The 23,382-nt window shown below is 41.3% G+C and overlaps 1 protein-coding gene across 1 annotated transcript in view; it reads left to right on the plus strand.

The window, feature by feature from the left end:
* Window positions 1–8,231, plus strand: part of LOC124773262 (protein bric-a-brac 2-like) — a 533,990-nt gene extending 525,759 nt beyond the window's left edge. The window contains exon 7 of the mRNA XM_047249394.1: window positions 7,896–8,231. Coding sequence (XP_047105350.1) covers window positions 7,896–8,122 — 227 coding nt within the window. The 3' untranslated portion in view covers window positions 8,123–8,231. The remainder of the gene's footprint in view (window positions 1–7,895) is intronic.
* The last annotated feature ends 15,151 nt before the right edge of the window (window positions 8,232–23,382 follow it).

Below are 23,382 nucleotides of genomic sequence, written 5' to 3' on the forward strand. Positions count from 1 at the left end.
ATTCGCAACCATCTCCATGAAGCTGGGCTACGGTCCCGCACACTGTTAGGCCGTCTTCCGCTCACGCCCCAACATCGTGCAGCCTGCCTCCAGTGGTGTCGCGACAGGCGTGAATGGAGGGACGAATGGAGACGTGTCGTCTTCAGCGATGAGAGTCGCTTCTGCCTTGGTGCTAATGATGGTCGTATGCGTGTTTGGCGCCGTGCAGGTGAGCGCCACAATCAGGACTGCATACGACCGAGGCACACAGGGCCAACACCCGGCATCATGGTGTGGGGAGCGATCTCCTACACTGGCCGTACACCACTGGTGATCGTCGAGGGGACACTGAATAGTGCACGGTACATCCAAACCGTCATCGAACCCATCGTTCTACCATTCCTAGACCGGCAAGGGAACTTGCTGTTCCAACAGGACAATGCACGTCCGCATGTATCCCGTGCCACCCAACGTGCTCTAGAAGGTGTAAGTCAACTACCCTGGCCAGCAAGATCTCCGGATCTGTCCCCCATTGAGCATGTTTGGGACTGGATGAAGCGTCGTCTCACGCGGTCTGCACGTCCAGCACGAACGCTGGTCCAACTGAGGCGCCAGGTGGAAATGGCATGGCAAGCCGTTCCACAGGACTACCTGCATCCAGCATCTCTGCGATCGTCTCCATGGGAGAATAGCAGCTTGCATTGCTGCGAAAGGTGGATATACACTGCACTAGTGCCGACATTGTGCATGCTCTGTTGCCTGTGTCTATGTGCCTGTGGTTCTGTCAGTGTGATCATGTGATGTATCTGACCCCAGGAATGTGTCAATAAAGTTTCCCCTTCCTGGGACAATGAATTCACGGTGTTCTTATTTCAATTTCCAGGAGTGTATGTGCAAAGGAGGTGACTGTGGAACACTGTGAAAGCTGAGGGAAGAATATGTCAAGTCATAAGTAAGGTAGTGATATTTCTATTTCCGGAGCCACACCCTGCCACACCCATCAGCAGGGTGTATTTCCGATATTTAGCTCATTGTCGAATGTCTTTCAACTGAGAGTGCAATCGTAACATTTAATTGTAAGTACAATGATAAAACATATATGTGATAGGTTTTGTAGGATGATTCTGTCTATGTGTGGCCTGCGGTGGGAGTGATTAACGTTTCCAGCTAATGGCAGGAACCGTCTGAATACAAAGGTCTGCTGGAATGCAGGAATGTAGCTGAGTTAACTGCATCGTCCTCTAGATGGCAGAATAGCGAACTAATACTTAGTATGTGTTGGATAGCTTTCGTTATCGCACGAAAATTTGAGAAGACTGAATATGGACGTGTGTTTGTGCTGGGCCATTATTCCCGCCCATGTAAATTGTTTGGTTCATTGCTTCTCCACATTTCGCGCCTTTACTTAGTTGAGGGACCGTGGATTGTGGTGTGTGCATCTAGCAGGTGAAAGACACATTTGCTAGTTCTCTAGACATGAGAAACACCTTAGTTGACTTCGGACTTCGTAAATTACAGGGATGATTTCGAATCTGTTACATCACCGAGATCGGTATTCGCGAGTGGAAATATCATTTTTCGACTGTTTGTTTCGAGTTCTCACTTAAAGGTCTTCATGGGCGGGATACGCAATAAAGTTTCAGGTTTGTGTAGAAATAATTTGCAGTCTATATCTTCGGAATTATGTTGCATGAGTGATACTATTATGCAGACTATATTGCTGTGTGCTTGATATCGAGAAGTATGACGAAAATGGTGTAATATTATGGCAACCCATGTGAAAATACATGTGTTCTTGTAATCCTAGATTCTGGAGATGGGTGTAGAAACACGAGCAAGCAGGCAGGTCTGGACCAGAAACAGTAACGCATTTGTACCAAAGGGTGAGACGAGCCAGTCTTTGCACAACTGTTCAGAGAGTGACTTCGATCCTCTGAGAGCTTTCTGATGTAAATGGGATAATTTTTGTATGGCAGAGGATATGAATTGTCTGTTTATTACATTGACACAGTACGCGGTAATATATTGCTGGGTTGGAGATCAGTTTCACGCTATAATATTCAAGCTCCTGTCCTCAGTGGGAGTGCAGTGTAGTTGAGTAAGAGTCTTTTCGAGTCTTTCCATATTTGACGATATGTATGGCACTTTGTGAAGTTTAGTTGTCGATGCAATATGGCCATCAGTGTAAAATAGTTTTTTGCTGCTAAAAGTCACGTCTGTAGAAATAAAGTAAAGGTGGACGGTGCTTCCCTAGGACTGAAGAGAATCGTGACATATAGCTGATGTAAGTGTAGACAAATCATAATTTTTTCGGGCGCTGTACAGATATAAAAGATAACTGCACTGTTTGTGTAAAATGTGTATATATTGCTTGGTAACGTTACTGTGGCTTATGTTGTGTAAAATGTGTATATATTGCATTGTAAAGTTACTGTGGTTTATGTTGTGGCATGACTAGAGAAGATTACTGTGTGTCCTATCGTGAGGGACGTATAGATTCAGCACATCGATAACCACAGGGTATGAGAGAGATTTTTTTTGTGGAAAATTATGTGCACTATAGATACTGAGATTCGTTCCAAAAGCATGAACGTCAAGAGGGGAGATTACCTGTACATCAATCAGTGTCAGACTGTAGCAGCAATCATAATATTTAATTTTAGTAACACTGGTAAATATGTCCCTGGCTTTCAACAATCTTGTGAGTCTCATATGTATTTGATGATCTGTAGACAACTTTGTGGGTTTAACTGTCAGTGCAATTTAGCGATCTGTGCAAAATAATTTTACCACTGAAAGTCTCGTTTGCAGAAAACAATGGCGAATGGTGCTCCCACTGGACCCGCACCGCAGCTAAGTGCAGTCCCGAGGATGACTTGGCGCTTATTTAGATAGACATGTGAAGTCAGCATAACATTCGAAGAACTTTCACATGCCGTCGGCAGCAGAGTGAGAGTGATGAGTCACGCTGGCTTGCATCCAGTTTTTACATGCTCTGCAAATAGATCTTCACTCCCATCTGGTCGTGTCAGCAATGGTGCTTAGGTAAACACGTATTTCAATGGCAATTCCTCAGGTACCAAGTATGAACAGGATGTTGCCACCTCATTCTTGCAGACATGTGTGCGTGAATTGGCAGCTGAAGGTCACGTCACTTTGCAGGGGCTGTCAGTGCATCTCGATTGCCGGTAGCCTCCTGTGTGGTCTAGTGGACAGGGGGCGGTGGGTGGTGCCTGTGTGTCTCTGTTGCATTATTTTGCGCTGTTGTCTGTGCTACGCACTAATTGGACAGTTTACGAGTTGATTTCGCGTCTGCAGAGCGTTATTTAGGAGTAGTTTACAAATCTGTAGGCTGTGTGGCGTGACCCGAAACATGTCAGAGCGTGTGTTTTGTATCAGTGTGATAAATATACTCCATCCTTAAATAAATTGTTCCAAAATAAATAAAGTAAGTACACTCCTTCCTTACCCTCTCCAGCAACCCAGCGCAGACTGAGTCATTTTCTCCTCCAGACAGCCATCTTGGGATATATCATGGGATGGAGGACAGCGCCGTCTGGTGATAGTACTGTGTACTAGGTCCATACCTCCTGGCGACCACACTGTTTCCCGCCATTTCCCCCACCATCTTAGATTACGTCACAGAATGGGCGACAGCGGCCTCTGGAGGTGGTACTGTGTATTAGGTCACTTGGGCTCTGGACCTCGTGGCGAACACACTGGATTGTGGTAGTGCCTCAAATTGCTTAAATAAAGACTGGTGCATGATTTCAACAATTGGCAATTAGCAAGCATGTTTGCGGAGTCTCTTAGATGGATTATTATTTTGATGATTTACGAGTTCTTTGGGTCTCTGCACATAAATGTATTGCATTATTTACGAGTGGTTTGCAGGTCTGTAGGCTTGTGGCATGTCAGAGCATGTGTTCTGTATCACTGTGATAAATATATTATCTCTCAAAATCCGCCCCTAAATAAACTGTCCCAAAATAAAAAAAGTACACTCCTCCCTTTCTCCTGCAGCCACCAGTGCAGGGTGGGTCCTTTCCAAACAATCCCTAGGAAGAGATGGTGGTCAGATGACTTAGGTTAGTGGCGGTAGCCCAAGTGTCCTTTCTTTCCAGCTATTTTTTTAGGTTAGTAGAGTGAGCCCAATTGATCTATCTTCCTGCCAAAATTCAAACTTGGTGCCAGTTCCTAGGAAGAGGTGGCAGCTGGATGACTTAGGTTAGTGGAGGTAGCACAAGTGACCTATCTTCCCGCCCATTTTCTTAGGTTAGTAGAGATAACCAGGGTGTGATGCATTATCCTGTTGGAATTTGAGTTTCCCGCCGTTTTTCTGGGGGAGGGGAGGGCGGTTAGGTTAGTGGAGGTAGCCCACTGGATCTATCTCCCTCCAAAATCCACCATCTTAAATGACGTCACGGCCGCCATCTTGGATGATGTCATGTGCTGTTGCCAAGTCTACACACCGCCATCTTGGATGACGTCATCGCCGCTATCTTGGATGACGTCATGGCCGCCATCTTGGATACATTTGGCAACAATGGCGAGTGGGGTGACGTCGTCGTTGTTCTACTACTCACCATCTATCCTGTTTTACAGAACAGACAAGCCTACACATCTCATGTTCTGCGAAGAGTCATGGACATCCAACTTTTTATCACCTAGTGGTAGCTGCTCTTTCCATAGATGCTCATGACAGAAGCTTCGCCATTTTCGAGATACTCGTTTACAAGCTCTGTGTAATACTAAAGTGCCCATTGTCAAAGTCGCTTATCTCAATGAATTTCCACATTTTTAGCCCTTATCTTCACTGGGGTGATTCCCCGTCTGTGTCTGTTGTGCTTACATGTCTTTATTACTTCGTCATGTGCCCTCAATGCCACCAAGCGGCATCCGACATCGCGGTGGTCAGTGGTCATAATGTTTTGGCCTGCTAGTGTATGAATCCTACTTAATGACTTGACAATTAATCAAGTGAACCGAGTTAGCTTCGAAATATTATGAAAAATGAGCCATTACATTTTATGTTCTCGAGGTCATTTGCGGTAGTTGACCTGCTGTGCTGTGGCACTAGATCGTATCATGAGACTTCTTTATGTTTTGCAGTGGGTGGGTGCTGAAAGACACCTCCAAACTATTCAAACTACGAAAATTACGCTGTAATTCATCTGTATTATAAGTGTAGTGTTTCCACTGTACAACTTCATTTACAATTGAAACAGATCTCTCTTGACTGGTAGTTCCACATCTCCGCAGCAGGTGAAGATGCTGACTCACCATCACACCTTGCCGATATTCTGATCTGACACCTTTTACACCAAGTGTCGACATACGGCAAACCTGAGCATGCACAATGGGATGTTCCACATATAACAATTACCTAAGCAAGGTTTCCAGTTTCCATGAATATCTTTCATCAGCCGGAGTGGTTAGAAGTGCAACATGTTACTCCATATAGTCAACGTGTTACACCTCACCTGTCACATACAGCACCTAGAGATGCGATCTGTCGTACATAAGCCATTTTCATATGATCTCAGCTTGAATTTGCATATGCAGAGAAAGACACAAAAGTAAGTGCTACTGCCACTTGTTGTCATCGAAAAATTTATGTCAACTCATTAGGTGTCAACTCATTAGGTGTCATTAAGCAACTGCATTATGAAATTCACTGATGGTTCCACACACTAGTAATAAAGGACAATAAAAGTGCTGTTCAAGTCTCATATTTAGCTATAATTTGTGAACTGTTTTCTGTCTACCAATAATCATGTCCTGTTTTGAGATTCAGATGCAGAGTCAGCCGACCATTAATAGTCTGTCCATTAGCGAATATGATTACATCATTTCATGCCTGAACCAAATTAAATCAATACAACTTTCCTACAGTTCCGGATCCCATTGAATGAGTCTAATGAGAATATTCATACACCTACCTGCTTGTGGCAAATACAGACTTCTCCAGTGAAAACGATGACTTCATCTTATTATACTTTAGACTGCTTCATAAAACATCTTAGAAACACACACACACACACACACACACACACACACACACACACACACACACGCAGACGCGCCCACAAATACTGTGCCCCAGGAGGAATAGTCAATATGCAGGACTATGACAGGGTGTCTTGCAAATATGTACTCTAAAAGGCATAGCTGAAGAACTATGTTGTTTTGGTTCACACTACCACCTCTGTGAACGTGGAAAGCAAAGACCTTGCAGAAGAGATTTGTTTCATAGAATCCAAGCTGATGAAGTACTCATAGCTCTTAAGGGCGCATTTATATCCCATGTTTACTAGACACTTCTGCTTCCAGTGATCACTCCTGTCACGTCCTTCAGTTTTAACCGTTCCTTTTGGGTCACACTATACATTCGCTGGCGGGGAAAAAAACGCAAAATCAAGAAGCAGTTGTGTGACATACAAGAAAGTTGGTAAATATGTTTCTACGTCTGAAATATGATGTCAATTCAAATATCGCGCCAGTCGCATAAGGGTTGTGGTAGTAGCACCACTATCAGGGTACAAATCAGGTTTGTTTTAAATACTCGTTGTAACGGTCGTGAACGTTAGCTACCTTTGAGACGTCGTGAGTTAATGTTAGCCAAGAATGCCTTTAAGGCGACAAAGATGCCATTATCATCCCTTCACTGAGTTTGAATGAGGTCGTATAATAGGGCTAAAAGAAGTTGGAAGTTCCTTCAGTGATACTGCCAAAAGACTTGACTAGAATGTAGCCACTGTACATGACTGCTGACAGTGGTGGTCACGAGAACGTACAGTTGCAAGAAGACTGGGCTCTGGATTTCCACATGGCACTACCGAGAGGGAAGACCACTGTGTGTAGTGTATGGCTCTGGGCACTGTACTGCATCTGCGGCAGCAATATGAGCAGCAGATGGCACCACATAGACACAACAAACTATTACAAATCGGTTATTTTAAGGACGGCTCTGATCCAGAAACCCTGTAGTGTACATTCCACTGACCACAGCCCACCAATATTTGCGAATTCAGTGATGTCACGTGAGAGCTCATGGAGGGCAACGTGGATGTCTGTTGTGTTTCCTGATGAAAGATGGTCCTCCCTCGGTGCTAGGATTCCAGTTGAGGACCTGCTATCAATCTGTTTGTGTGATAACGCGCTGGACGTACACCTGGAGTTATGGTTTGGGATGTGATTTTGTATGTCAGCAGGAGCACTCTCGTGCTTATCCCATGCATCCTAACAGCAAATTTGTACGTCAATTGGGTGATTCGACCTGTTGTGCTGCCATTAAAGAACAGCATTTCAGAGGGTGTTTTACAGCAGGATAACGCTCGCACATAACCGTTGTTGTAACCCAACATACACTACAGAGTGTCGACAGGGTGTTTTGCACTGTTTGATCACCAGATCCAATCGAAGACATATAGGACATCACGGGACGACAACTCCAGCATCATTTACAATCAACATTAACTGTCCCCGTATTGACTGACAAAATGTAACAGGCATAGAACTCCGTCCCACAAACTGACATCAGGCTCTTGTACAACACAATGCAACCACGTTTGCATATTTGCACTCAACATTCTGGTAGTAACAGTAGTTATTAATGTATCAGCATTTGACATTTGCAGTGGCTTATTTCGTTCTTGCATTTACCTGTGATCTTGTAATGTTAATCACTTAAATATGTTACCTAAACAAATGTATTCCTGAAATTTCATTACTCTACATTAATTATTTTTTAGTGCTGCAATTCTTTTCACCCATTAGTTTGTATCTGCTAGTTATGTTACAGTGCAGTAGTCTTAACACAGTGCAATCCATAGACTTGTAATGTGCTCTAGAATTCTTTGGACCATCACAATTTTTAACTGTATGTAAAAGTTTTTGCTTTTATTTTTTTTCAGATCTGAGAGGATCTCGACAGTGCCCAATATGTTTGAAGGTTTTTGCTTTGACCACATCCATATCACGTCACATTTACTGTGCACATGGAAGTGCTGAAGCTGAACCTGAGACATGTCCAATCTGTGGAAAGGTGTTCAAAAACAGGTATAACATGTGGGTTCATCGAAGCAGGTCACATCGTGGAACCTGGAAGACATTGACTCCTGATACCGAGAATTACTTTTAACCTGCTTGTTCTTAGACAGTCCCTGCCAGATCGTTAGTTCACGTTTCAGAATAAGTATCCAGCAATGTTTTTCATATCACACAACAATTTACTGGAGCACTTAAGAAAACCAAACAAAATTCTAAAGTGTATAGTTAATTGTACCTATCAATTCCAGTACCTAACAGTCAGATTTCGAAGCAATCCACTTAACTTATATTATGTCTTTGTATAAATACTCTTACAAAATAATATCAGTATATTTAGGTTAATTATATTATCAACTGTGTCCTCGCAACTTTAGTCCTTAACGCAGATTATCACAACATACTCTGATTAATTCTGACATTACTGTGTGTTGTACAAACATGAAAGATAAAAATAAAATATTTTCCCCTGTTTTTAATGTAATACTTATTTAATTTGGTGCAATCTGTATTAGACTGCTGCCATTTGAGTTCAAGCTTCATTCACGGTTTGTGTTCCATAAATCTCATTATGTAGCAGAATCTTTGGGATGCAGAATGAATGAAGTTATTGTTATGCTGCTGCATGCACTGAATCATGAAGACTGAATTTATATAGAATTTAGCTGCAATTGCAATTTACTCTGAAATGAGGCATTCATTGCAATGTATTTAAAATTATTCAAGAACAGCAAGCAAAGCATTAATTTTAGGTTGATCTCCTCAATGATTGTTGATTGTAGTCATTCTGTTATTTGCTAGAAAGTCCTAGATTTTATTATCTTACACATATAATGTGGAACTGCTGGTTTATGAATTAAATCCCATATCCAGTTTTAGTAATTCTTTCATTTATTCATATTTTATTGACCATATAACATTTAAAGCATATGTTCAACTAAAACATTTATATTTCTTTATGTACAACACGAATATGTAATAAAAATGGGGGTTACTATTTTTAAAAAAAGGCAGTTGATATCCGTTTGACCTATGGTAGTGCCATCTAGTGGGCCAACCATAGGGCCATCTGGTTTCCCCCTTCAAGGTAGACAAATTTCGTTCTTTGTAGTTTTTTCGTTTTACGCTTATTTCGTGAGATATTTGGCCTGGTCACGATCAATGGACCACCCTGTATATATAAATAGAGAGATGGAGACATGTTATGTATTTCGACATCTGTGGCCTGCATAGTTCTAACAGCCTAGGAACTAACCATATTGGAGCTAGCGATATCCACACTGGCCTCATTTGGTTTAGATGTAATGCTAATCGAATACACAACCAGTGGACTGGGCTCAGTAATAGTACCTTGATGTATCTCCATCTGACGAACAGTATTCAACAATCCTGGAGGAAAAGCATGATGTCAGACAACGACTGTAAATTTATTTTTTGAACACATAAATAAAGACTTTTACCTACAACACAATTCATCATTGCTTGTGGTGCTAGTTCAGCCCTCACAAACCAGCCACCTCCCTCAAGAGGAATAATAATCTCCATCAAGAGGGTTGAAGTATTATCCCATATCAGTGATGACAGAATTCTGCCATCTGTAACAACACCAAAAATCATTAGATCATGCCAATACACAAACAAAAACATATACAGGTAAAATGTTTTGGATATATACATACACTGTCGTCTTCCAGACAAAAGTATCTGCTTCCCTTGTCAGCATCGCCAAATTGATAATGGCTGAGAGTCAGTCTAAAACAGAAGGAAATTCAGCTAGAGCAGTTATACCCCCTGGGGGCTGAGTGGATTAAGAGGAAGGAAGCACACACAACTGCATTTCGTTGGTGGAGACAAATCCTATCAATCCGCCGAGTGGGGTAACTTCCACCGTTTACAACCAATAGCCAGGGAGGAGCTGGAGGATGCTACTGATGCATCTGGCCAATAGGGTAACAGCCCACAAAAATTATATCAGTAAGGAACATGTTTCTCGGAAAAACATCTGGCAGCCATCTGAGTGAAAAATTATAAGTGTCTTGGAAGACGTCTGGTAGCCATCAGAGTGCAAAATTATAGTGATAAGCAACATGTCCTCGGAAAAATGTGTGACAACCAGGACCCCTAGACAGTGCTAACTGAATAACAAATTACAATGGTAAGTAACATGATCTTGGAAAACATTTGGATAATAATTTATAGCGGTAAGGAAAAGTGTACTGTTTGTCTTTTTCAAAGCCTCTAATCTATGATTAAATCATGTGCTTTCACAGCTGCTGCAGCTGCTGTACGAATGTGCCAGCTGTCATCAGGGGCGGAGCTGTTCATATGCGCCAGTATCTCGCAGTGGATGTCTGACTCTTTTGCACATAAAGGAGCCACAGTCTGCAGTGGTGGGAGCTTTATATGATACAGCAGGCCAATGCTGAGATCACCAGGTGGCACCTGGTGTCGAGTGACATGGAGCTAGTCCACTGTGTGCCTCACTGTTTGGGCACACATCTCACTGGTGGCTGTCTGCTGCCTCTGCAGCAGTGAGCACAATAATATCAACATGTACAAATCGTTTTAAGACGCTACCCTGACACATGCGTGGTGCAAGATCCTTACAGCAACCACATTTTTTTATTTAAATAAAAAATTGTTGTTTCCTGATTATCAGATCAGTGCTCAAATCTCTGTTAACACAACCGTGTCATGGTCACTGATACCAGTTTCGATGTGGACATGCTCAGAGAGATAAGGTCTATTTCTTGCCATTAAATTCAATGGGTGGGGATCCTAAGTATCTGTTCTACATGGTTTTCAGAGGAGGCATTTAGTAAAGTTTCACAGGATGTCTCACCAATAACAAAACAGTAATTTTCCCAGTTAATTGTTAGATGATTAAAATCTCCACCAATGATGATCTGGATTGGATGGAGGGTCACTTGGTGATTAAAGTCTCCACCTTCTGTGCACCCCACACGCAGTTAGCTACCTGAATAGCAGACTCTGATTTGTAATGCACACCTGACCCATTTATGGGGACCCTACAGTTCTTAATCCTATGGCGACAGTCCAAGAAGTCCCAGATTAGCTTGTCACAGAACTTTCGAAGTCTCTGGTTCAATCCTTCCACTCGACTCAAACCAAAGGGTCACAAACGTTTCTGGGGACAAAGCTGCAAATTGGGAGCTTCGTTGAAACTCATAATGCCCAAGGCTTGTCTTCTCAACCTTCTCTGCCAGTTGCTGGAATGGCCCAACAACGACCTCGGAACCCAGATGACAGGCATCATTTGTACCAGTGTGTGCCACAATATGCAGTTGGTTGCACAGTGTTCCCTCAATGGCTGCTGGAAAAGCCTCTTCAACATGTTGAATGATGTCCCCAGGAATATACACTGATTGCAATAGTGATCTTTCCTGTCCCTTGCTGCTGCTTCCCTAAGGGGCATCATCGTTCGCTGTACGTTTGAACTGCGGATGATTAATAGGCCCCTAATCTTTTGCATTTGCCTCCTCCTGACACTGGACAAAACAGGTTTCCCTAAAACAGGTGAAGTTAGTCCCACAGGCTCAGTTTCAGTTTCAGTGGAAGACAGCACCTCAAACTTGCTGGTTAGGGAGATCGGTACAAGACCCTGAGTCCTCCCTGGTCCCCATCCACACTTTAAAGGACGCCTAGATCTACCACTGATACGCCACTTGCAGTCAAGTGGATGAGTAATGACAGATCCTGTAATTTCTGCAGAGGAGACATGGTCCACGGGAGAAGATAGTACTTGAGGCACCTCTGGTACAGGTATCACAGGTACATGACTCTCGGGTGCTCTTCCTACACAGTGATTCGCAGCAGCTGCCTATCATTTGATAGTAGTCAGGGCTATTTCCAGCTGCTTACGAACGTTTAACAGCTCATCCCGTATTCAAGAACAGCATTCACACATACCATGCTCGAAAACAGCATTCATAGTGCAGCTGCTTTTTGGCTAGAGGAGTGTTTATAAGGCATTGAACAAATAACCTTAAATTAAGTGCGCTGATTATCTTTTAATCTGTTGAGCAAAAAATCTGCTGATTCCCTATAAGAATCAAAGCAAATGCACAAAACGAGATTTCTATTAAATCAACACAAAAGCCTGTGGTGGAAAACTACTATTTCCTAAAAAGTTATGAGGTTAATTATAGCTGTTAGCAAATTCAAAAGCAGAGTTAATTTACGATGTAGGCAGATAATTTAAAGGCTACTCGTCTTTAAGGCAAAACTAGATGTAACACAACAAGTTACTCAGAAGATCTCCTACAGTAACTAAATCACAAACGCCGATTCGCTACAAATTGCTAGTAGATTATGCAAAGGACAATTGTAGCTTCTGAAAAAAAACCGCACGTTTACTTGCGTTGATAGACTATGAAGTTCAGGGGTAAAGTATTCTTTGACAGAACTTCCAAGACGCTACTCCAGGCGGGTGTAAAATAACGGAAAATACTGAACGCGAAAATGAAGATTTGGCCCTGCCTGACTACCCCCTGAAGCAGTTCTCAGAATCTCTTAGTGATGATATTATCTCTTCCTTCTTGCTCTTTAACATATAAATTACAACATAAACATACATGAATAATTAAGGGAACTAGTAACTATAAATGGTAAATGCTGTTTCTGCTTATACATTTATTGGGGATTAAAACCCCTTTATATATTATAAATGTTTATATATCAATGTCCAAAATACGTAAAGAGACACAAATGAATTTCCTAACTAATATTACTGATCAGTTGCCCAAATCTGCCCCTTTTTATGGCTACGCGATCTAATACAAGTAACGCGAGATGGCTAATATCATCTACGTACCAAACACTAGAAGAGAATACTTTCAAAGATGATCTACAGTGGTGTGCAACCTCAGTGGAAATAAAACTTATGTGATCACACCTATTTAGCTTTATAGCCCTAATAAGCCGAAACAATTTGCAATATCACCGTATGTACTGTATCCGGTGCATCAGAGCGATGGTTCTCGTACACGTCTGTCCGATGGAAGAATTCCAGCCACAAAATAAAAAACTCTTTCAAACACTAGGACGGCAGAAGGCGGTCCTCTGACTAGTATGATCTAATACTGTCTTCTCCTCTCTGTATTCTACACACAAGAAACGCGAGCTCCCAGCCACAAGGCCGGAATTCAGATAACGTCTGTACGTGAGTATAGACAGAACAAGTGCTCTCAATCACTGGATGCTGTGTACACAACGACGACTCCCTACCCGGAGGCGAAGTCCATAACCGTTTAAGTTCACAACAGTAGAGTGCATAACGGTTCTAACTATAAAAATCTCCTGAGAGCAAAGACAGCAAGTCTGTCTGTACCAGCAAAAGCTGATACTAAGCGTCTCTCAAACACAGGCATTCAAAATGGAAGACCTCATTCTCTCCACCGCTGACTTCCCAGCAAAGCTCGGCTCCCCTCCCTCATAACTGTAGAAGGCGAATCATATGCTCGAAACCACACTTTTTCTCCCTCTCTACAGATTCTTCCACACACTGACCAACAATAATTTAGTCTTTTGTCGTCCAGCGCGGAAAGTTTGCAAGGAAATACCTATCCCCGTTAATTAGGAATTCATACAATGGGACGCTTCTAAGAGAAAAAATCCTCTGAAATAGCCCAGCCTGCATGATCTCTGAAGTAACGCTTCCTTGCTCCTCTCTGCTGCGTCCAAGATTTTCAGAGTTTCCGGTTATCCTTCGGGTCTAGCTACAATATCGGCCAGCCGCCACTCAATTGTGCTTCAGCGCTCAGGTGCCCCGACCGTCCGGCTAGGGCTACTTCCTCTGTTAAGCAGGACCAACACATCTGTGCAGGCTTTTCCACCCAGCTGTTTCATTTCCACTGGCGTTCCAACCTTTACTAGTACAGGCAATCATTCATTACGCCGTTTTGATATAAAGACACTCCATCAACTTTCATGCAATAAGCGTTAACAACTATTTACAAGGTGTACGTGACAATGTCAGTCTTCTTTAAATATTCATATACAGTGTGTTACAAAAAGGTACGGCCAAACTTTCAGTAAACACTCCTCACACACAAAGTAAGAAAATATGTTATGTGGACATGCGTATGGAAACGCTTGCTTTCCATGTTAGAGCTCATTTTATTACTTCTCTTCAAATCACATTAATCATGGAGTGGAAACACACAGCAACAGAACGTACCAGCGTGACTTCAAACACTTTGTTACAGGAAATGTTCAAAATGTCCTCCGTTAGCGAGGATACATGCATCCACCCTCCGTCGCATGAAATCCCTGATGCACTGATGCAGCCCTGGAGAATGGCGTATTGAATCACAGCCGTCCACAATATGAGCACGAAGAGTCTCTACATTTGGTACCGGGGTTGTGTAGACAAGAGCTTTCAAGTGCCCCCATAAATGAAGTCAAGAGGGTTGAGGTCAGGAGAGCGTGGAGGCCATGGAATTGGTCCGTCTCTACGAATCCATCGGTCACCGAATCTGTTGTTGAGAAGCGTACGAACACTTCGACTGAAATGTGCAGGAGCTCCATCGTGCATGAACCACATGTTGAGTCGTACTTGTAAAGGCACATGTTCTAGCAGCACAGGTAGAGTATCCCGTATGAAATCATGATAACGTGCTCCATTGAGCGTAGGTGGAAGAAACTAAAATGAGCTCTAACATGGAAATTAAGCGTTTCCGGACACATGTCCACATAACATCTTTTCTTTATTTGTGTGTGAAGAATGTTTCCTGAAAGTTTGGCCGTACCTTTTTGTAACACTCTGCATACGATGTACAACCTATAAAATGATACCTAATTCCCATAGTAAATCACGGCAAAGTATGTAGATGAGTGCTTGTATGGTACGAAATTATAGCCACCTTACAGACTGTGAACCACAAACGCTGATTTTCTACGAAATATATTACGTATCCGAAACATTTTTACCGGTAACTTGAGAAGATATAGTTTTTTAAGTGTCTGAAAATTTTCAGAATTTCCTTTCTGTCACCTCAATGAAATTAGAGAAAGATTGTTTTGAACGAGGATAGGCCTACTTTTCTCAAGCATTTCAAAAGAGCACTACAATTAACGATAACAGAACAAGTTTATCGCAGCACTTGCGAATGTTCGAAATTTCACAATACAAATGGGTATTGATGCAATCAATGAACGATTATGCAGAAGCGACTCGGACAGTAAAATATGCGAATCTAAACTTTAAACCGGCAGACGATTAGGGTTGCCATAATCCAAGGACGAAAATCAAGGACAAAATTCGGTGATTATAAAGATGTGGTTGAAACAGACCAATATGTTGTGCAAGTGACCATTGGTTTGCATTTCAGTTGAATCTTCATCATTACTTTACAGTGGTAATTATGAAGATGTGGTTGAAACCTGGAATCACACAATGTCCTTTCACCTTTCTGCACATCAGCCAAATCTTCATAATTACCATAATTCAAACAGTAATTCTGTCAGCAAAGAAGTTGTAATTAACAAGGAAAATTAATCCAAGCATTAATAAAGGAGTGGTCAACGGTGAAAAAAATTAATTGCAATTGACTTTAAATAACTTTTTAATTAAAGCACTGAACACACATTATCAACATGTACACAATCATGCTGCTACAATTGATATATATATTTCACTTTACGCTTTAAACCAGTCATATTTCTCTGAGATCTGGACAGAAGAAAGAAACTCGCTCCGATTCTGAATCAGTCTATGAAAGTCTGTGCAATTTGTGTTCTTCATGTTATATTCGATTTGGAGCATTGCATTGACTAATGTTAAAGCTAGCCTGTTTCTTTCTTCTGTCCATTGTGCAGTCACTAGGGAAAACACTCTCTCCACATAGACATTATGCCCTGGAATGGAGAAATAGCACTGCACAATAGCAAGCAGTTCTGGATACTGCTCTTTAGAAACACAATTCTCAAAAAATTTAACCCACTTTTTATGAGGCATCATCTCCAAATTCTGGTTATCTTCCTGTGTAAGAAAACATTTCAGTTTCGCTATTTGGTCAAATAGCAAACTCTCATCCACTTTGCAAGTTGTGTTTTCTTGCATCCACTTGAGTGTACATTCAACTTTTTTGCCAATCAGGTAAAGCCTTCAACAGTATCCAGCCAAATGTTCAAGTTCAGATAAAGGCTTGTTCCATTTTGAAATGGACTCCTCTGAGCAAGCAGAAAGTGTAAATACATCTCTCCACAACTATCAGAAAAAAAGACTTGAGAAGACTTGGACACTTATCGAGAGACAGGAAGTATGATTTAAGAGCTTGAAACATGTATACGAATCTTTCAATTGCAGGAAATAAGCTCATACACCTAGCTTTCACCGCCTAAGTAAATCTTTGTGAGTCATATGGAGGAAATCACAAAAATTCCTTAATGCTGCTACATGAACAGTATAAATTGAAAAGTGGTTATAGACCTTAATAATTATACTTTGCACATCTTGAGAAAGTATGTCGGTTCCACTTTGAATAGCATTACGCAGTACATGAATTGGGCAACCTACCCCTACTATGGACCTGTTTAGTTTGTTTTCAAGTTTCTTGAATACATTGTTTTCCGTTTTTCTTTCAACACTTCCAAGTTTAGTGTTTGTATTATCCCAACCAAAAGCACAAACTTTGTCACTAAGGTTGAATTCTAAAATTATTTTATACACACACTCAGACACTGTACTGTGGTTTCATTGTCACACTCATTCAAATGTAAAAAATTGCTTTGAACACCTTGTGTAATGTAAAACTATTGGAGCAGAACAGGAAACATTTTTACATTCTTGTGATGACTAGCATCTGTACTGATCCCAACATAGTTAACCTTTGATAGACTATTTTTAACATTGTCTTTTATTATTTTGCATCTGTCATCTCAACACATAAATTAGAATATAGGAAAAATGCATGCAAGATGGTTTTAAAGATAATAAGGTCCCTCCAGCTTTTAAGTTGAGTTAAGTCATCGAGGACTAGCAATTTGTGGTCACACCAATTAAGCAGCAATATTCATCATTTGCTGCTGCTTAGGGCAGAAGATGCCCCTGACTTGAAATCTTGGCTGCAGCGAACTTCATATAAGTGAACCTGTCTCGTTATTATCCAGTAATGCACAGCAAAACTATCTGTGGAATTCTATGAGCCAAGACAGAGTTAGAGAACTCAGCCTCCACAGTATCCAAAGTGATCTATTGATGCCAGTGAAATAATCAGTACATTTCATTATGGAACGAACAGCACATGGTCCAGTTTTACTAGAGGTCAAGGTGAGTACCATAAGGTTTTATAAGTACAAATCAATCAAACAATAGAGAGAACTACAGGCCTATGCTTGTTGATATTGTCTGTCAGTAACTATAATGTGTTTAATTTTTAATAACATTTATCCATATATTTTGCAAATAGTAAACAAATGATCTCTTTGTTTATATTACATGGGATTTTACAACATACTTAATTAAATTTCTATCTCTACTTGCTGTAATGAAAGTTACGGTATTTGATGATAGATTATACATTACATTTTTATTTTTGCAGGCGGGCCCATATCGCGTATGCTACGCCTCTCGGTCTGTGGGTTCGTCCAAACACATTCTAACCCGATTTTGATCTGATTTCTGTTGCTTTCAAGTCAGCTGTGTTACTGACTGAGCTAGGGCAGTCTAATTTATGCTTGTAATACCGGTATATTTTACTTTATCACAGCACAAATCGTTATGACACAGGCAGTGTTCATAAAAGATTATAAATGAAAGGTAATAAATATAAAACAAACGAGACTCCAGGAAACATACACTACATTCCGCCATTGACATCCACCCACAGAGATTTTGGAAAGTCGTCACCCTTGGTTGTACACACAAAAGTTCTGCCAGTTTTCGAAAAACTTCCAGTATCAGACAAGTTTGGCAAGTACTTGCAGCAAGATCGAAGAAACTGTTCCCATTAACTTGCGGAAGGTACTTGTGCAAGTTGATGAAGCTTGCAGAATTCGACTTACTGGGGGTGTTTCCACATCAAATAAGAGGCAGAAGTAGCTTCTGCAAACGAATTGCGGAAACTTATTCGCTAGAGGACACGCGCTTTTACACAGTTTTTCTCGATCAATCGTTACAGGACATGTTCATTCCTTACTCGATCCACCTGACTGATGTTTCATAGTCTCCTGTAAAACCACATTTCAAAGGCCTCTGGTCGTTCCATTTCTGTCTTCCCCATTTGTTAACAAACAACGTATTACACATAGTGTAACACTCGAATTGCAATATTGGCAACAGTAATCCTCCTCTCCACATCAGTTTCTCCAATCGGAAAATCAGCCGTAATTCCTCCCGAGGGCATGCAGCTCTTTTGTATGGTTAAATGATGATTCCAGGGGTAAAGTAGTCCCCCCATTCAGATCTCCGTGGAGGGACTACTCAGGATAATGTCGTCTTCAGGTGAAAGAAAACTGGAGTTCTAAGGGATCGGAGCGTGGAAAGTTAGATCCCTTAATCGGTCAGATAGGTTAGAAAATTTAAAAAAGAGAAATGGATAGGTATGAAGTTCGATAGAGTGGGAATTGATGAAGTCTGGTGGCAGGAGGAACAGAGCTAATGGTCAAGTGAATTCATGGTTATAAATGCAAAATCCAATAGGGGTAACGCAGGAGTAGGTTTAATAATGAATAAGAAAATTACGAGTAAAGTTTCTTGGAGTCAATAAGTGATGTCAGTCTCAAATACTGGATGAATATAGCCTGGGTGATTTGTGCACCATGAGCTACACTGCCTCAATACATGTGTATGGTTTCTAACTGTAATATTTTTATAACTGTGTTAACTTTTTAATATCAAATTATACATCTTAATGACCATTTTAAATTTTTAAATATGACCAATAATGTATGAAACACTGAAAATCGATTTTTTGTTGCCCATTTAAACCGTTAGATAAGCAACCTGCAGCTGGTACTGTGTGCCATGAACTGGGGCAGCTATTCTGTAATATATATGATTTACTTGTTCCTTCAGTAGTGGGTTATAATATGACCAGTAAAGAACTTAATAGACAACAATTAATGACGAATCACAAACTATTGTTTATTGTTGCAATTGGTCTTTCTCCAAAATTTCAAGGTATATTTTGATTAAGAAAATCAATGTATGCCACAACACATAGTGAATTTCTTCCCACTGAAACTTCCAGTGTACTATAAATGGGGTGCTAATGATTAAACTGAACATAATCTCGAGAAGGACACACACTCCCTAAAGCCCCTGCATCCTAAGAGCACCGGCAAATGAAGCGTACCCATTCAAATATTACGTCCAGCACGTGCACATCATGAACAATAACACTAAATCATAAAAAAATTGTCAGCAGCAAAGATTTTTTGTACTACTTGTTACAACTTAACCAGCTGTCGTTGCATCACTGTCGACACTCATTATGCAGCCAAACTAAAAAGCAGTTTTTTTTTAAATTCCAGATAACAGTAAATAACATGAAGTGTCAGGATCCTCACAACAGCATCGAAGTTGAACATGCTCTGGTCGCTTGACCGCTTGCTACTGTCAGTAGCATGTATAGGAGTAGGTTGACCGTCGGTGAAATCACGAGTAGCTGAGAAGGCGTTGGACGTCCACATCTCATCACGGAAAGTGGAGGTCGGAGGCTCACCCGCTCTGTAAATTAGGATATGTGGCGATATATGACAGTTCTGACGACAGAATACAAAGCTGGTGTAGGCACAAGTGTTTCAGAGAACTCCGTTCAGCAAACAGTGTTTAACATGAGGCTTTGCAGCACACGACCTCTGTGTGTTCTCATACTAACCCAACGACGTCATATTTTAGGATTGCAGCGGGCGTGGGATCGTCGAGATTGGACCGTCGGTCAGTGGAAAATTATCGCATGGTTGGATGACTCTCGTTTCTTGTTACACCTGGTCGATGGTTGTGTCCAGATATGCAGTCACCTAGGTGAATAGCTGCTCGAAAAATGCGTGCACGTCGGACACAGGCTGGTTGGAGCAGTAATTATGCTATGGGGTCTTTCACCTGGGTTCCCATGCGACCTGTGGAGGTAATCGAAGGCATCTTGACAGCTGTGGTCTGTGTAAACATTATTGCTGGCCATCTTCCAGCAGGATAACTGCCTGTGTCACAGGGTCACATTTGTGATACAGTGGCTTGGAGGGGGGGGGGGGCATGATGCTGAACTTGTGTTGACATCTTGGCCACCAAATTCACTCTATATGGTCCCAATGAAACACCTGGGACACTATCGGGCACCAGCTCCTCGCTCACAAACCACTGCCTCGTAATTGATGGGAATGACGTGATCTATCTGCGGCCATATACCTCTGGAAACCTACCAAAGATTTGTTGAATCCATGTCACACAGAATCGCGAATTGCTTTCCAGTAATGGGCCAACACTATCAAGCAAGTGATCATAATTTTCTTGGAACTCCTATTGAAGTGATGTTCTGCAAAGCCTCGTATACAGTTTGTCTTTAGGACAGCATCGAAATCGATGCTACGCTACTTAATTTCCCATGATGAGAGTCGCAACCAAACAAACCTAAGTTACGCAGCATCTGCGAGACACAGTATCTCCTATGGGAATCAGACTCGTAATGCCAAGTATGGATAAAAATGCAGATTACTTGAATGGACTACACTTCTAGAAATGCCTGAAAATATCGTAATGAATAAAGGTCTGAAAACCAAAAATCAGGTGTGAAAGGGACGAGGCAGAAATGCTGTCTCTGTAATCTACCCCTCCCCTAACAGCCTCCATGTCTCGTCCTCTCCCGACGCAGTACACCAGCATATTGAAATACTCTGGTTTTGTTAGTAAAAACTAAGCACGTTGTCAACACCGAAGACCAAATAACCAAGGAACAAAACCAATAATACCAATACCCAGACAATATCTACGAATCAATAATGACATTGGCCTATTTAAATCATTTGCAGCCAAATTTGACCCCTGTTTCTGGATGGTGGTAGCAAACGAAGCAAGCACTAATAAACAATCAAATACAGGAGGTAGGAAGGAAAATTTAACATCCCATCAACAACAAGGTCTTTAGAGACGGAGCACAAAGTCAGATTATTTCAAGGATGGGAAAGGAAACCAGCCATGTTACTTCAAAGGAATCATCCCGTCAGATACCTGGAGTGATTTATGGAAATCATGGAAAACGTAAATCACGACGTTCGGACGCGGATTTGAACCATTGTCATCCCGAATGCGCGTATAAAGTCCTAGCCACTACTCGACCTCACTGCTTGCAAATACAGTGGCAGGTGCAGGTCCAAGGTAGTCGTTAGGGATCATAACCCCCTCCCTCCAATCACAATTTTAGTAAATGTTAATATATATGTGGTTTCTGTTTTTCAGACACGTCTGAAAGGACAGACGCCATTTTGATCTAACAACCACTGTAAATTAAGACACGAAGATATTACAGGCGTTGGCTGCAAGTGGACATTGATTTAAATCAAAAGGGAAAGTTGAAAATTAGGGATGGCCCAGGATTCGACCCCAGGTCTTCTGCTTACTAGGCAGATACTCTTACCACTAAACCATCCAGACACAGTGGTCATTGGAACTGCACTGGCTACCCTAACATCCCTGCTGTCAGCTCAAATTGAAACGTCTCCTTTAATGTTTGCAACTGTTCTGTAATTGGTTACTTTTATTTTATCCCATTGCTTTTTTTATTCAGACATGTCTCATACATCGTCGGCACTGTCATTCTCTACTGCACAGATTTGTAATGTGATTATTTCTTCGATGAACATTTCTGTTTTTCGTTTTAAGATAGGGTACTCAAAAATTTGTTAAAATTCACCACACAACTCCTTGGCATGTGCTTGTCTCCATTCAGACACCATTTTTTGTACATTATGCCATTCTGTGATTTAAGTATCAACATTTTACACCAGCTGTTCATCTTCTGCTGCACTTCAGTGCCATTTTTCTTTTTAATGTGGTATCCATACTACGGAATTTTTCCACATGTTTCCCTCTTGATCCTTGCTTCTCTTCCCTGAATTTTGTGGTCAAAGCTTCTTTGATTGCCTTTATCTGAACATTTTGTACTGACTTAGGTTCCTTTCTTCGCTGTAAATTCTCACACAAGAAATAAATGTCACTGCTGTTTACTATATAATTGCAATCAAACAAAATGATGAATGCTTACTCACAACGATTTTTTCAGCTAATCACGTACTGTTAGCAGAGATGCGTTGCCTTTCAGTTAACAAGGAATGAAAACGATTACAACAACACATGCAGTATCAAAATTACGTGTACTATTTACTTGGTGCAGATTCTATTATAAATTGAAAGATGTGACTTGAGTATTTTTATTCCCACAATAGTCATGTCCTGTTAGTCAGTGATAGTTTCCCTCGCTGTTTGTCGGGCTGTTTCCTTTTTTATGTCGTATCCAGTTAGTTTCACGAAACAGAAATGTTCAGGCCTTTTAACATCAATTGTAGTTCAGATTGTTCCTAAATTTTAAACAGTGTAGTACGGATCTTGAGTTGCAGCGCTTAGAAGTCGTGTTAGACGTCGCCATATATCTTCCTGCTCCTCCTCCTCATCCTTCTTGTTTCGGCTTTGAGGTACCAGGTCCTACGTGCTTTAAACAGAACTCGAATTCAGTGTTTGGTTTCAAAATAATGTAGGCAACTTAAAAATGAGAATAACTCACCTTTTCCTATAATTGATTGAGTACAAAAGCGAGAGCATTCTACATTTTCGTCCATCCCGTAAAACTGACACAAGAAGAAAGAATGATTTTTCTATGCTCCTATCAGGGTCCTAAATATGCACCAACCGATCAACTTGGTGGCACCCTTCACAGTGCCTGACTAATGGCAAGCAGTGATCACATTGCTGCCCTACTCCTATAGCCATCTGCGTGTTGTTTATGTTACGTTCATTGAGACTGTGTTCCTCGACATCTGGCATGGTATAAAAAAGATGAAAAAGCTAGAATTTTTTTGGCCTTTGAAGAGGCTGTGATCCGACAAGCTTTGAAATTATTTAAGAATGCACTAGAAATTCTTTCCTGTCCTACTAAACCTCATGAACCCACAGCTGATGAAAAAGAATATTGTGATGAGAAAAGCTGCAAACTGTGAGGATATGATTCCGGCAGAGCTTTGAAGTTTTCCAATTGATTGCAGCTGTATGTTGAAAAATACTATCTAAGTAAAATTATTCTTGAAAGTTACAACATCATTTACGAATGTCGGACGGGTTGCTACCACAACAGTGCTGCACACGGCTCAGCTTGTGTGACATGGTGGGAGGATCAAGTACGG

The sequence above is a fragment of the Schistocerca piceifrons genome, chromosome 2 (genome assembly GCF_021461385.2).
Source record: "Schistocerca piceifrons isolate TAMUIC-IGC-003096 chromosome 2, iqSchPice1.1, whole genome shotgun sequence".
NCBI classification, from domain to species: Eukaryota; Metazoa; Arthropoda; class Insecta; order Orthoptera; family Acrididae; genus Schistocerca; species Schistocerca piceifrons.